At 36.4% G+C, this 16,472-nt stretch overlaps 2 protein-coding genes across 16 annotated transcripts; both read right to left on the reverse strand.

The window, feature by feature from the left end:
- Positions 1–263: 263 nt before the first annotated feature.
- On the reverse strand, positions 264–1,912 carry LOC126604368 (uncharacterized). The gene is made up of 2 exons (XM_050271586.1): positions 1,481–1,912; positions 264–1,368 (listed from the first exon to the last, which is right to left on the reverse strand). Exons 1-2 carry the CDS (start codon positions 1,644–1,646, stop codon positions 1,151–1,153), a joined length of 384 nt encoding a protein of 127 aa, XP_050127543.1. The 5' UTR covers positions 1,647–1,912; the 3' UTR covers positions 264–1,150.
- A 1,220-nt stretch (positions 1,913–3,132) lies between these two features.
- On the reverse strand, positions 3,133–15,539 carry LOC126604370 (uncharacterized). Of its 15 annotated transcripts, none has more exons than XM_050271595.1 (13): positions 15,051–15,539; positions 14,826–14,952; positions 14,651–14,724; positions 14,479–14,563; positions 13,063–13,145; positions 10,053–10,507; positions 7,292–9,888; positions 5,521–5,583; positions 4,718–5,007; positions 4,364–4,621; positions 3,964–4,270; positions 3,624–3,844; positions 3,133–3,464 (listed from the first exon to the last, which is right to left on the reverse strand). In XM_050271595.1, the coding sequence occupies exons 8-12, from the start codon at positions 5,578–5,580 to the stop codon at positions 3,692–3,694; spliced, it is 1,068 nt and encodes a 355-aa protein (XP_050127552.1). In that variant the 5' UTR covers positions 5,581–5,583; positions 7,292–9,888; positions 10,053–10,507; positions 13,063–13,145; positions 14,479–14,563; positions 14,651–14,724; positions 14,826–14,952; positions 15,051–15,539; the 3' UTR covers positions 3,133–3,464; positions 3,624–3,691. The 15 variants fall into 15 exon arrangements, 9 of the variants coding, with proteins under 9 accessions (XP_050127552.1, XP_050127549.1, XP_050127547.1 ...); XM_050271592.1 differs by having other exon boundaries at positions 4,718–5,013; positions 10,053–10,200; positions 15,051–15,538; XM_050271590.1 differs by having other exon boundaries at positions 4,718–5,013; positions 15,051–15,538.
- Between the last annotated feature and the right edge of the window lie 933 nt (positions 15,540–16,472).

The following is a 16,472-nucleotide window of genomic DNA, read 5'->3' on the forward strand; positions in this document are numbered from 1 at the left end:
AAGAAAGCAAATTGGGCAGCTCTAGAAAGAGGAAAACCAAAGAGCAGCTGGAAAAATGCAAAAAGTTACAGCTTACATAAGTAAAGAATCCAGGAGAGCGTAAAAGTAATTGAATCTAAAGTAAAAGTAGTAAATTTGAAGAGGGTAATTTCCCTTTAGGGTCTGCATTTCGAATGGGAAGCCATAGAAGGGAGTGATTCAAGGTCTTCCGAGTCTTCCAGCGGAGTGGAAGCTTTTGCTTTCTGGGATCAAGTAATCATCAATAACAACAACATAATATTTAAATCCATTCATTGAATATGTTGGAGAAGTCCATACATCCGAGTGAATAAGTTCCAATAGAATAGAAGAAACATACAGTGACAAATTGAAAGGTAACTTATGGCTTTTGCCCATGGGACATGAATGGAAAAATTCATTAGTTACATTAACACTAATTGGTAATTTATTTCTATTAATTAAAAACTTTAAAACATGAGACGATGGGTGACCTAGCCTAGAGTGCCCAATGGTATTAGTCGCTCTTGTTTCAACAAAAGCATGAACGCCAATATTATTTGATGAGGTACTCGAAAAAGGGTAGAATTCATTCCTACTCCGCCCTTGGAAAAGGATCTTCCCCGTCTGTAGGTCCTGAACAAAATATGAATTAGGGTAAAGAGTGTGTCAACAATTATTATCATTGGTGAATTGATGGATGGAAATGACATTGGAAGAGGCATTAGGGCAAAGTGGAAGGAAGAATTTATGGTGTGGTATGTGAATGCAAGAATTACCAATATATGTAATGTCCAAACCTGTTCCACCCACGATGCCGTTAACCTGATCAACACCATTGTATGGACGAGGATTAGTGACTTAAGCAGGATCATTAGTGATGTGTGCATTGGCACCTGAATCAAATAACCAATTTTGCACTGGAGGGAAGAAGATGGTGCAGTAGCCGCAAAAGCTTGGAGTTTAGGAGCTGGTACACGACCCTCATAAGCCATATTCAAGCGATTGTAGCAATCAATCGCGGAATGTCCAGGTCGAGAGCAGATTGACAGTGTATGCGTCCAGAGGGATTACCTTGAGAATTGAGATGGATGTGTACAGAGAACGCCATAATTGACAGCATGAAAGTGAGCTCCAGGATGATGGTTGGGATTTACAGGTCTATACTGATTGCGCATAGGGGGCTAAGGACCACGACCTCCACGATAAGGACCTCCATGACCACGACCACGACCACCGCGTGTTGCAGCAAGGGTTGTCCAGTGTCAGCTTCATTCAGCACCCAAGAGAAGGGCTTTGAGAGCACTATAGCTGATTGCTTCATCACGTGCCTGAGCAGAGGCAACGGTACTGTCGTAAGCTGGGCCAACCCTGTTAAGGATAATAGCAACTAAATCCGAATCGGATACAGTAGCACCAAAGAGAGACAAGGTATCATCCAAACAATTTATTTTATCCAAAAATTATGATATAGTAGAATCACCTCTGTGAGTATTCATTAACTCACTACGGAGTTGAAGGAGACGTCTCGTGGATTGGGAGGCATATCGGTCGTGGAAAGTAGTCCAGGAATAGTGGGAACTAGTCTTCCCAATCAAGGATACGAGCACTGTGGGATGATCAGAAGAGTTGATCCATGACATCACCATTGCATCCTGCTGTACCCTTGTATCAAACTCAGGGTTGATAGTATCTATGAGATTGCCATCTGCATCCTATAAAAATGCAGGTGGGCACTTGCTTGTTCCATCGACAAGGGAAACAAGATTCCTACTTCTAAGCAGGGGAAACATCTGGGCTTGTCGGAGGGGATAGTTCGTACGATCTAATTTGATCGTCAGAAAATTAGAGGTATTGGGAAGGACGGGAAAGGGAGATTGGGAGGCCATTTGAGTGAGAGAGGGAATGAGGGGAAAAAAATTAGGGTTGCCGTTTGATCTAAGTTTAACAAAAAGTTCACTGTTTATTTTAACGAAACATCATATTAACATCATATTTTTACACTAAAAAATTGAATATGGTACTATTTATTTTACCTTTTATTTTTTCTTATCATTAAAACTCAAAGTTTTCAAGTCTTTTTCATTAGTTTTCCCTTGATTGAGCTCTTGGATACCATGAAGAAAGTTGAGGTTCTACCATAAAATCAATTGGCAATATGGGGAGTAGTTCAACCTTTTATAAGCTCATGCAAGGTCTCTCCTCCCATCAATGTGGGACTGATTCTCAACACGCTCCCTCACATGTGGTGAATTTTCGAGCCTAACAAGTGAACAATATAATAGGATGATGTGGAGCATATGTGACCGTTTGACTTTACACGTGAAACAACCTGCTCTGATACCATGAAAGAATCCAAAGTAGGGGTTTGCAAATCAGATTGCATAAGCTCACCTCTATGAATATGAGTAAGCCTTTGACTTCGTTTATATAGAGTTTCAATACACGAGGTTGCTACAGATTTGTTATCTATACAAATATTCAAAATACAAAACATATATCAGATTACAATAGATAAAGATACGCCATGATTTATGAGGGTATGATAAGCTTTGACTAATATTCAAAGGGCTGGAACAGTTTGGAATGGCGGGAGCTTGAATTTCAAATGGAGAGAAGACGAATTGCTGAGTTGGCAGAATCCTTAACTTTGATTGCTGACTAGATTTATCTAGTTTCATGGACGAAAAGTAATGATACAATTTATAATATATGTGTGTGAATATGACTATTTCATGGACGAAAATATTTGAAATCTTATTTCTTCACCCAATATCCTCAAGGATATTGGCGAAAAGAATATAGTCACAAAATATTCACGGATATCTTCTCCTTGACTTCTCTTCTCCCCATTGATCCTTCCCATGGAGAGAAGAATGAAGTTTAAAAGCTGATGAAGCTGTGTACATTCATACGAACCTTATGCCATGTTTGTCAAAATCCCCTTCACACTTAATACTCAGTACAATCTCAAAAGCAAAAACAAAACAAGAAATTTCAAGTTTCTTTTCCAAACAACCCAACACAACACAGTACTCGGCTTTTCCTGCATAATATGGCTGACTGATATCGGTGACAATGAACTGATGGTCATCAACGGTCTGCCTCCAAGAAAATGAACAATACTTACAAAAGTTGATGAAGCTATGTACATTCACATGAAGCTGATGAATCTTGAAATGTTTGTCAAAATACATTTCACACTCAATACTCATTACAATCCCAAAAGCAGATTCAAGTTTCTTTTCCAAACAACACAAGTTACACAAACAAGCTGCTATTCATAAGTCTATTGTTCATAACCAACAACCGGCTAGCTAATATAAGTGAATCTACTGTATTGACTTCACTGCAGCTCTCACTCCTCCTTTACTTTTCCCATCCTTTCCAGCTTGTAAGTTGTTTGGTACTTCTCCTTTTCCCCATTCCAGATGGACACTCTGTAGATTGGATGCCTTAAGTTGCAACTACACCACATGAGAAATACCCACAAATAGGGCTCAGTCAGTAAACATGTTGTTATCTAGTACCATCTCACCCACCATTATATACCAAAGAGGCAAACTATGATCACATCTAAGAAGGAACACTAAAATTGCAGAAAACTAGCTGCATAAAAGAATTACCTCAACTACTGTGAGTGAAGTATATGTATGAGCTTTAAACCCTTCTTGCTACTGCAAACCCAAAGCGTTCAAACAGAATAGCCATGTGAGTGAAGTATATGTATGAGCTTTAAACCCCATTTCTTGCTACTGCAAACCCAAAGCGTCTCAAACAGAATAGCCATGAATTCGGGGAAAGAATTCTTGAGTGTCTCATGAACGTCCGTTTCAGTCATACCAACCTAAAAGAAAATAATGAAAAAAAAAATTCAAAAATAGAACTCATACCAATCTATAAAGTAAATTATGAAAAAGCATTCATAAATACAATTCGAGAAATGTAATATAGACTAAAAAATACCTTGTATATAGCATGGCTGATACATATGCGGCTACAGTGAAGAAATGCCATGCCATCCGATTTATCTAACTTGTCAAAATTTGGTACAAACGTCTTCAAACTTTGCCCATTGGGTTGCTTCAGAAAGTTTTGTTTCCAATCCAACTTCGATTGTCCCAAGTATTTTTTGTATATTTTACTAAATTCCTTACCAACGTCATATCCAAGATTATTCTTACTAATCATGGACCATGCTTCGACACATATGTCGTTTTGATCCACGGACGTTAGGTACCATGGATGACTCAACAATGTAGTGAGTCGACGCCTACAAGACAAATATTTTATTACTATTTTAGACTTTAATACCAACACACCTATCACAAAAAGAATAAACGTAATTGCAAATACAAAAACTTACTCCATATCCACTTCGGGCACATTAGCAGTAGGCTTCATGCTTGAAACCAAATGGGAAAGCTCAAAATCATTACAGCAACGGAAAGGATATAATTCGTTGATAAGAGCCTCAAAACTGCTTATATCGCCCTCTACTCCGTCACACCCAACGGGAATTCCCATTTGGACATTATGCTCGACGACAAAAATCGAATCGGCTGTAAATGCGGCACAAATGCCATAATTTTGTCTGCGGTTTCGCATTATTTGCATTATATTCCTATAAATCATCGCAAAAACGCAAGTGTTTATATATTTATATATATAAACCACAAAAGCAGAAATTCAAAATAAAAACATTTGATGGTGCACTCACCTAATCATGACACGAGTGTCATGCGTGTGGGCTAAACTTGGATTTGCTTTGACCCAATTAGATACGGTGTAATCAACATCTTTAGAGATGATGAGCACCTTACCACCTTGGTCAATTTTGAAGTATGGATGGATGAAAGCGTTATCTCTATCTTCTTTTGCCATTTTATACCAAGCGATAGTAACCTCTCCACTTTCGAACACATGACAGGCAGCGGGAAACTTATTTAGATGTCCGTGAAACAAAGGAGGAGTAGAATTTTCTGTGGTCGGCCTTTTTACACCTTCAAACTTGAACAACAAATATGTATATAGAAAAAATATTGTAAAAACTCATCCATAAAAATCACCAGAGTCACCAACATGCTGATTTATTTAGTATGGCCATGAGATATATGTATATAGTGTGATAAGATGGACACTAACAGTATGCAAATGTAAAGTGAACATAAAACTCATTTCTTGATTTCGTTCACTAGCTAGTTGACGGTGAGATATAAGTCATGTGAATATATATTTAAATAGAATCACTTAAAACAAAATTTGTTTTTAAAAATAATCATTTATTGCATAAACTGGTATTACATGACACTTTCTCTGCCTTTATAACCACATAGCAATCTTCATCTAGCTAATGTCATGCTTGCACTCTAAAGAAAGAAACTGAACAAGTACACATTCCCATATTAAAACATACAGTCGACTAACCATTGTACAATCAGTTACACTACAATATTGAAATCTAAACAACTCAAGGGGTATAAAATGTGAAATATTGCAAAACAACAACAACGTTATGGTTACCTCAATTTTGTGTGGTGTCTGGCTATTAGGTGTCCCATCGGTACAAAAGTTTGTAAGCATTCCCTGCAGCACAAAAGAATCCAACATGTTAAGAAACAAAAGAATCCAGCATGTTACCAATCAATAGAGGGGGAGGGGGTGAGGTGGTGGGGACGAAGTTATGCAGTGAACAAAAGAATTTCAAAAATATCATTGGTTGTATGTCAGTGTGTTTCTCATCTTATACAATAAAGTTCAAATTATCCTCCTTAAATTGGAGTGCTCTGGAATACTCCTTGTCAAAGAAAAAAGTTCAATACATGCTATCATCAAGTTGTAAAAGATTGGACATGAGCGAGTATATAGGAAAACGAGATAAACACACACACACCCTATTTTAACTTTGTCCGTTGTCTCTGTTTATTCATTTAATCTTATGATGAGAGATAAAGAAGAGCACAGGAGATGCTAAAAAAAGTGTAAAAAGCATCACCGTCGTAACTTCAACCAAAGTGATCAAACACGGCAACATTCACATAAGTTGCATATAATTATTACACATATCTACCATTTACCTTTAAAAGTTGTATTAAAATCAGGCATGTGAGTTGTCCTTAAGGTAATTTAATTAAAGTTTACAGTGATTAAGATGCATTTGCGATTTGTTTGGTTGTTTTCTACCATTTGGATGAAGAGAGTTGATGAATATTAGGTTTGGTTTTAGCTCTTGTAAAAAACAGAGTGAAACTTTAAACATTTGATACAAAGCAATTGCAGGCATAAAAAGGTTTATTTGTTATTCCTATGCTAACACGCAGTTGGTGCATTGTATGTATCACACATAAAATGAAATGAAATGACTAAATCACACTCCGATATGTGCGTGCTAAGAAACAAGATTACTAATTAAAAAGAAAAGATACTCAGATTTAAACTTAGGAGCACCTTCTTGTTCATTCATTTGTAATCGAATTACTAATGAATTGTACACATGTAACAATCAAAACCAATGATTTTTTTATCACTCTTACAAAAAGATTAAAATACTCAATTAAATTGAAGATTGTTTGACTTTCTATATGTATCAATTAAAATGGACAATCATCATGGTAATCTTAATTATTACCTAAAATCATTGATTTAATTACTCGATACATGAAGAGATGACTAAATAATATCCAATTAATTCGTTTTTTGTGTGTGTGTGTGTGTGTGTGTGCAATTTAGTAAATGAATGATGCCGATTTTAACTAAAATGTATAGCATGAAACTTGGTAAGTCACAAATGGGTTAATATTCTAATAGTGGGCTTCACAGTAAGGTGCAATTTAAGTATTGTTCCCTTTTGAAAACAATAGTATTATGATGCGTATGCACTGGAACTACACCATAACTCTCTTAAGGTCTCCAAATTATGTACTCATAACTACTCCCAGATTCAGTTAATGACAAGGCAGCTGATTGACATTAATATTATCCATAACACGAGAATTAGATTTCGCAAACGGGTTATGTTTGTCGTATTATAGCATCATATACTTGATTCGTTAACGAATTGACCTAGAACTCATTTCGATTAACGAATCGTACAATAATATATCATGTCCGATTTAAAATTCGTTTCGAGTTAACAAATCGTGCAATAAGTTGTCATGCCCACACAGGATCGAGACCAAATCAAGGTACAAAGTTTTGTCATACATTTAATCAGACTGAACTTGAATTTTATAAGGAAACAAGAGCAACCACACAATTTATAGGTGGGTGTGTGTGTGTGAGCCATATAGCTTACCAATGTCGGTGGCTTGAGACCCCACTGGATAGCCGCAGCCTTCTAAACCATCGTCCAACACAATGCATGGTGAGGGAGGCGACAACGAAGAGGGTTGAGAAAATGGAAAAAAAGCTGTCGGCTCTGTCTCTTTCTCGGTCTCGGTGGAGTCGGTCGAAGAAAAGGGTGTGAAAGGTGTGGTCAGGCACAAGACCTAATCTTGTCCCTTTAGAATCTGCTGAGGGATGTCAGGTCGGATAACAACATCGAGCTCTCGCCACGTATGTGAGTGTCCTGACGCTTCGCTTTGCATCCTGCGAATTGTAGTTGTTTCTCACCGCAGTTTCTACCGTGTGCTTTCGTTAGAGTTCTCATTTGAAGTCCGTACTTGTTAAATGTCGTTGATTGAATTATTAAGCAAACTGCAGGACCTCAATTACCAAAACTGAAACCACCAGTTCTTAAGTGAAAGATCCGCAAAACTACGCGCGAATTGTGAATGGAGTTTGAATCTCTTGCTATTGTAATCCTAGTTTGTTTAAATCCTTAGAAATCCGAGAAATCCGGATGTATTCAATTAGAATTTTAAAGAAATTTATAATATTCAAGGTGTATTCAATTAGAAATTGATTTTAAAGAATTTGAGAAAGTTGAGGAATTAAAGAGAATTTGAGAGATTTCGTAGTATATTTTAAGCATCCACAAATCTCACATCTTCCCATGAGATTTCGAGGGAATTAAATCAAAATTTTATATGGAATCTCTACAAAACAATTAAACTCCATAAAAATTCATGAATTTATAAATCATTTAAAGTATTTCAAATTCTCAATTGAATACACTCCCTTAATCTCCCGTATAATAATATGCTTTGTCCAACATCATGTAGTTTTGCTGCATCAAGTTAACTCCCAAACAAGCTGGGAAATGCGATGCCCCTTAACTTATGGATTTAGAATGTTACCCTTTGTGTCTTGGATTTAGAAATTAGGTCATATAGACGTCTAAGTTTAGGGGTGGTTCGGTATGGGATTTCAAATTGAAAATGGGATCCCGAATTCTAAACCGAAAATTTTTGGAATAGAAATTTGAAGACAAATCTCAAACCAAAATTTAGGTATTCTCAATTTTTGGGATTTCCAAAATATTTTCGATATTTCAAGTTCCGTATTTCCAAATTTCATATAAATTGAAATATCAACCATTCATATCAATTCAAATTAATATGCAACCAAAATAAAATAAGTAACAAACCCAAAAATAAAAATATAAGTTACAAACCTAATATGTTCAAAAACTAACAAACAATTTTTTGATTTCGTGTTGAAGAAATAAACACATTTGGTTGAGAAGCAGCAGTGCAGGATGAGTGTGTGTGGGAGGTTTGTATCGTCAAATGTGGCAATAAAGGGTTATGGTTACTACCTATGGACTAAATGTCAAAGCTAAAATTCTGGAAATCCAAAAGTTGGATGATAGCATTGAACAAAGGGCTATGGTTACTACTTGTGGACTACACATATATATATACATATAATATTGATTTTCATTTTGGTATGGGATTACCAAAACAATACCAATTCCTGTGCCGAATTTTCGGGATCGGTTCAATATGTCATCTTGAAATTTCAAAAATTTGGTTTGGGACATTTTGTCTTCGAACCGGAATTTTATTCGGTTTGGGATTATTTTTTATGACAACGATTCTGCACTCAAAACATTTTTTTTTCTAGCAGATAATTTTCGGATTGCTGCAGGTTGTTGTTCAGAGGATTCCCCTGTGGAAAAAGTAATCAATCGAGCAATGGCGCCTTGTTACATTGATGAATATAAATACATAGGGCAAATCGAGATTTACGATGACGCTTCCTCACCAAACTCACGGTAATCACTTGGAAACGCTTTAGAGCAGATGGACGAAAAGCAATGATACAATTTCTATATGTGTGTGAACATGACTGTTTCATGGACGAAAATATTTGAAATCTTATTTCTTCACCCAATATCCTCAGGGATATTGGCGAAAAGAATAGTCACAAAATATTCAAGGATATCTTTTCCTTGGCTTCTCTTCTTCCCATGGAGAGAAGAATGAAGTATAAAAGCTGTGTACATTCATATGAACCTTAAACAATGTCTGAAAATCCCCTTCACACTCAATACAATCTCAAAAGCAGAAACAAAAAAGTTTCTTTTCCAAACAACCCAACACGACACTCAACTTTTCTTGTATAATATGGCCGACTGATATCGATGACAATGAACTGATGGTGATCAACGATCTACCTCCAAGAAAATGAACAATACTTATAAAAGTAGATGAAGCTGTGTACATTCACATGAAGTTTGCAATGTTCGTCAAAATCCATTTCACACTCAATACAATCCCAAAAGCAAAATAGAAAAATTCAAGTTTGTTTTCCGAACAACACAAGTTACACAACCAACAACTGGCTAACTAACTAATAGTCTAATATAAGTGAATCTACTGTATTGACTTCACTGCAGCTCTCACTCCTCCTTTACTTTTCCCATCCTTTCCAGCTTGTAAGTTGTTTGGTACTTCTCCTTTACTTTTCTCACTCCTTCGAACAACACAAGTTTCTTTTCCTTGGATGCTTTAAGTTGCAACTACACCACATGAGAAATACCCACGGCTCAGTCAGTAAACATGTTGTATACCATCGCACCCACCATTATATACCAAAGAGGTAAAATATAATCACATCTAGACATAACACTAAAATTGCAGAAAACTAGCTGCATAAAAGAATTGCCTTACTTCAAGAGTTTTCCAAATCACCCTACTTTGTTGTGTATCTCCAAGTGCTAGTAAAATTAACTCTGATTCTTTCTACTGAGATTGCAGATGCTCTCAAAGAGCACGCCCAAAAACCTCGAAAATGAATTGCTCAATATCATATCTATCTCTGCGATACCCAAATACAGAGAAAAACAAGGTCAAACTATTAGATTTATGTCTCACAAAAACTAAGCAACTAGAACCATAATATAAGAAAATTTTCTTACCATGTGCTTTAGCATTCATGGCGATATGCTGGCTAAGTTTCAAGAAATCGAGCATATTGGACCCCTTGTAATTGGGTGTGGTAATCTCTCACAAGATGTCTCAACCTTGACCCGTAATCTTGTAGCTCAAACAATGTCTTCCAGTCCAAGGTTAAAAGATCTCCACCGTGAGATGCATACACGTTCTCCAGCTCAATAGTCACCAACCTCAAGATACAACCTTGGGTGCAATTAACAAAATTATAGGTTTGAAAAAATTTCGCGTAATTCTAAATTTGTAAGCCAATCTATTTTTTGGGCCTCAGAAGTGAAAGATGGATGAGTAGATCTTCAACGCACCTATAATAGAAAAAACAAAATATAACAATTGAATTATTTGTTGTAATTCTAATTAAATGTTAAATAAGAAAAGAAAAACATGAAAATTAAAATCAACTTACATAAGAAGTAGCGTCAAGTTACGTAGCGTTTCAAGTTCAACTATTGTGCCCTTATGACTCAGTTTGTCAATTAACTCTCGAATAATGCTCCCAAAACTCACTATCAGGTTAGTCCGTTTTGGAATGACACATCCAACTCTACTGGCCACCAAATACAGTGAATGTCAACCAAATGATGTAGCTGGATAAGACTTTTCTTTGAGATCACTCACTATCTCTATTGTATTTCTACCAATAAAGAAAAGAAAGAATGAAAAAAAAGGTAAAAAACAACTAGTACGATGTATACAAATGAAAACACAAAATAAAAAAATATCACTTACCTCAATATTAACTTGAACTTCGATGTGAGAATTTCACTATCAATTTGTTTCCACTCAAGTGGACTATTCTTCACCAACTGAAATAGGGTGGAGTCCATCTTTGTAGAGATGATCAAGACTTTGTCATCCACAAATTTGTTCATATAACTTGGATATATATACGACTTCTTCCTATCAAATTTGTGAAATAAGTTCAAATTATCCAAGTTATATGATCAAATTTGTGGATGATAAAGTCTTGATCATCTCTACAGAGATAGACTCCATCCTATTTCAATTGGTGAAGAATAGTACATTTGAGTTGAAACAAATTGATAGTGAAATACTCACATCGAAGTTCAAGTTGATATTAAGGTGAATGATATTTTTTTTTTTGTGTTTTCAATTGTATACATCGTACTAGTTGTTTTTTCACTTTTTTTTTTTTTTCATTCTCTCTCTTCTTTATTGATAGAAATACAGTGAAGAGAAGATAGTGGGTGATCTCAAACGAAATCCTTATCCAATTACATCCTTTGGTTGGCACTCACTGTATTTGGTGGCCAGTAGAGTTAGATGTGCCATTCCAAAACGAACTGACCCGATAGTGAGTTTTAGGAGCATTATTTGAGAGGTAATTGACAAACTGAGTCATAACGGCAAAATAGTTGAACTTGAAACGCTACATAACTTAACGCTACTTCCAATGTAAGTTGATTTTAATTTTCATGTTTTTCTTTTCTTATTTAACATTTAATTAGAATTACAACAAATAATTCAATTGTTATGTTTTGTTTTTTCTATTATAGGTGCTTTGAAGATCTACTCAGCTATCTTTCACTTCCGACGCCCAAAAAACGGATTGGCTTACAAATTTGGAGTTACGCGAATTTTTTTTGAAACCCATAATTTTGTCAATTGCACCCAAGGTTATATCTTTAGGTTGGTGACTATTGAGCTGGAGAATATTTATGCATCTCACGGTGGAGATCTTTTAACCTTTGACTGGAAGACATTGTTTGAGCTACAAGATTATGGGTCAAGGTTGAGACATCTTATGAGACATTACCACACCCAACTACAAGGGGTCCAATATGCTCGATTTCCTGAAACTTAGCCAGTATATCGCCATGGGTGCTAAGCACAGGATAAAAAAAATTTCTTATATTATGGTTCTAGTTGCTTAGTTTTTGTGAGACATAAATATAATAGTTTGACCTTGTTTTTCTCTATAGTTGGGTATCGCAGAGATAGATATGATATTGAGCAATTCATTTTCGAGGTTTTTGGGCGTGCTCTTTGAGAGCATCTGCAATCTCAGGAGAATGAATCACAGAGTTAATTTTACTAGCACTTGGAGATATACAGCAAAGTAGGGTGATTTGAGAAACTCTTGAATTAAGGTAATTCTTTTATGTAGCTAGTTTTCTGCAATTTTAGTGTTCTGTCTAGATGTGATCATAATTTGACTCTTTGGTATATAATGGTGGGTGAGATGTATTATACAACATGTTTACTGACTAAGCCCTATTTGTGGGTATTTCTCATATGGTGTAGTTGCAACTTAAAGTACCCAATATGTAGAGTGTTCATCTAAAATGGGAAAAAGAAAAGTACCAAACAACTTAAAAGCTGGAAATGATGGGAAAAGTAAAGGAGGAGTGAGAGCTGCAGTGAAGTCAATACAGTAGATTCATTTATATTAGTTAACCATTATATTAGACTATTAGTTAGCTAGTCAGTTGTTGGTTATGAATGATAGACTTGAACAACAGCTTGGTTGTGCAACTTGTGTTGTTTGGAAAAGAAACTTGAATTTTTCTACTTTGTTTTTGCTTTTGGGATTGTCCTGAGTATTGAGTGTGAAATGGATTTTGACAGACATTACAAGATTCATAAGCTTCAGGTGAATGTACACAACTTCATCTACTTTTATCTAAACTTGGGATCCAAACAGTTCACAATGAAACTTAAATGACTGCCAAAAAACATGTTAATCAAAGTTAAGACAATGCCGCACCTCAGGAAGGACCAGCTTATAAACTCTTACGTGTAGGAATCGCCCACTGAGCTCTAAAATGACTGGAGATAGCAGTTTATGAGCTGCACAGGGGGAATAGCAAACATAAGTTCTAAAGCAGCAGTTTATTGCAGATTACTTGATCACATCAGTCATCGGGCTTAACTAACAAAACATATAAAATAAATTTTATATATAGTCTTTCTCATATAGGACGCCCCGTCTCCGGGAAAGATGGGATGCACGCATTGAGATAACCTCAGATTTTAATCCCTTTTATCAAAATAGGCGTAGAATAGAATCATCAATTACATCTTAGAGTTTATGTTTCTAGATTGGGGCCGGTTAACCGGTTTGGTTTTAGGTATAAGAATAGGCTTCAAGGACTATTCTAGAGCCCTATGAATTAATGGGAACAAAGTTATAAGAAAATTGAGCACAAGTGAGATTTTCCCAACACGTCATGAGTAATCAAAATTTGACCAAAACTATTTTGATATTCTATTTTGAATGTCACGTCTAAGAATGGGAAAAACATAACAAACTTGAGAAATCAAAAAACAAAATAACAAAATAAATCACACCAAAAATTAACGTGGTTTGGCTACGTCCACGAGTCAACAACAACAATCTTTCACCATATCAATAATGAAAAAACGGATCATCTTGCCAAGTCCTAGAATTAAGACTTGACGAAAAATTTAAAATTACAAGAACAAGAAATACACTTTTATCTCTCTTCTTTTCTCCTTCACAAACTTTACCCTTCTCTCACTCTGACTCCTAGAATGCTAAACAACTTATTGTTTTGTTCCAATTCAAAACCCAATAAAGGTCTTCTTCAATAAGGAATACTAATCCTATGGAACCTAGTTATGTATCCTTCTCCAATTGAGAAACTAACTTCAATTGGAAAAACAACTTAAATTGAGAAAACAACTATTTCAAATGGATAAACAATTTAATCCTGAATATAATTCTAATAAACTTACTTAGGACAACTCATCATGGGTTGGAAAACCCCAACATATTCTTGGGTTTCAGATTGATTCTGAAGAAGACTTAAGAAACCCAGTAGATACAAAACTAAATGAAATCAATTAGTTTACAACTTACAAGCCTTGCAGCTGGATGAAGTGATGTATAAAATTGCTGACGCATAATAACCTATCCCAACAAACATGTTGAAATTCGTTCCATTACTCAACGGGCGCCTTTACTTGTTTTTTTTTTTACAGATAGTATCTTCTACATTTTTAACTCTGATTTCAACATCTGATTTTTATGCAGCCAGCAAAACAAGACAATCAAGATTTAATGCACAGAGAGATCATTTTAGACGGAATCATACATCCAGTAGCAGATCTACATCCAGTAGCAGATCTGTCATATACAAGCAGGGATGTGATGTTATACCTCTCTATTTTGCTAAGCGGCCATTCTTCAGCGTAAGCTAATGGTTTTGTCATCACGTTTCCTTTGCCGATCTGGGGTATTTTCCCTGCAACAGAACAATCAAGTGTATGAGTTCCAGTGGAAACAGGTGTATCAATTTGGGGGTCATCATTGGTGGAGAAAAATTTTTTACCTCTGCATGCCTCAGGTCCGCAATGTCGCCTCTGTGCCGTGTCCTTGCTGCTGTCCAGCATCCAGCTCAAGCACCTTTGCACACCAACGAGACACACAACTTATACATTTGCATGGTGGAGTTATAGGCGACATGGAAATCACCACACTACGATAGTTGGTGTGAAGATGTGTACCTCTGTGTGATGATTGGAGCTGCACTGTGCGTTCTTTTCTATGGCAGACACCGACTGGTTTCGGATTTTGTTGACAATCAGTGTCCGTGGTGTAGATCGGCTCAAATCTGCAAGTTTGGGGGACTTCCTACGGATAAAAACACATGCATGTGTTAGATCTTGTTTCCTTTCACCCAAATCCATCAAGCTGACACGGAAGTCACACAAATTTCGGAGGATTTTTACCTTCAGCATCGTCACTCTTCAGTTGTGCAGGCTGGAAGGCTACGGAGACACCTCTTCGAGAGGATGCAGGAGCTGCTGTCACATGGAGGTTTGACTTACTGGTTGGGTTGCGAGTTTTGAACATGGCAAGAGCACCGTGAATCTCTGGGGGTTTTCTAGAGAGAGAAGGAAAATTGAAAACGAATGTGTTCTTCCCGTGACTGTGTTCTTTTCTTTGTCGGAGCAATGAGGGCTGAGAGAAATGACTCTGTTCTTTCAGTTTCTACAATACAAAATAACAATGAGAACCACTTCAGGTATCCAAAGCTTTCCGCATGCTTCACTGTAATCTGACCGTTCGTTTGGAATCCTAAGAGTTTCAATGCACTGATATTTGCCACGTGTCCAAGGCTACCCATTTCACGTGATTTGTCAGACATGTGGGTTTTGAAAAATGACAAGACAGAGAGCCGTTTGGCTCTGGTTTTGCTGACAAGTATGACTCCGGGCTCGAGGGAGTGCAACAGGGAATCCAAGGTGTGGTACACAATCAGCTAGGGTTTGTGGATGTACGTGTGTGCATGCGTGTGAGTCAATGCCGCCGCTAGTTGGGCTTTTGATGTGTTTGCATGCCATTTTCATTGAGGCCCAATGTATGTTTTCCAAGTTTTTGTCTCTATGCTCGGTCGTTGGTCACGGGCCTTTTTTTTGGACTACAAATATTTTTTGAGCATTTCTTTGATGCTTTCCTGTACCAAGTTCGACCCCATCCAGGTGTGTCTTCCTCCATTTCTCATTCTTTTATTTGTCTTTGTGTATCCTTTCATTGTTTGTCTGCTTTGTTTTTTGTTTTTTTTTTTTTCCTTTTCTATTTTTCATTTCGTTTTCTCCCTCATTCCAGTCGCTTAGGATTGTTGTTGATTTCTCTTTGGATGTTTCAGTGTAGTTTATATTTATTTTCCACACCTTGAGGACAAAGTGTGAAATAAGTTTGGGGGTGAGAAAAATTTGGTTTTTTTTTATTTTTGTGTCAATTAAATTTTTTCGTTTTTAAGTTAATATTCATAGATTATTTTAAACGTTAAAACAAATGGACATGGTAAAAATTAATCACATAGTAGAGTCTTTTCTATTTATCGTTACTTAGACACTAATTCACGAGTTATACTTTGAAAAATTTGCACATTCACACCAACATGGTTTGTGGGGAGTGAGATTGAAACACTTGTTTTTTGTCCAAGTGTATTTTTATTTTTGTTCTAAATAAAGTAAAGTTAGTATGTGTTATAAAGTAATAATTGTCTCACCCGAGGTTCTGCCTAGTAATCGGGCCAGTCCTGCCTAATCAGCAGTAATTCTCGCGTCAAACGGTAGAATTTTGGCATGAGGCAGGATGGTTAGTTGGTTTCGTAGCCTTTTCAGCTCGGGTTAATAAGTCCTTAG

This window comes from Malus sylvestris, chromosome 15 (assembly GCF_916048215.2).
Source record: "Malus sylvestris chromosome 15, drMalSylv7.2, whole genome shotgun sequence".
Taxonomy (NCBI): Eukaryota; Viridiplantae; Streptophyta; class Magnoliopsida; order Rosales; family Rosaceae; genus Malus; species Malus sylvestris.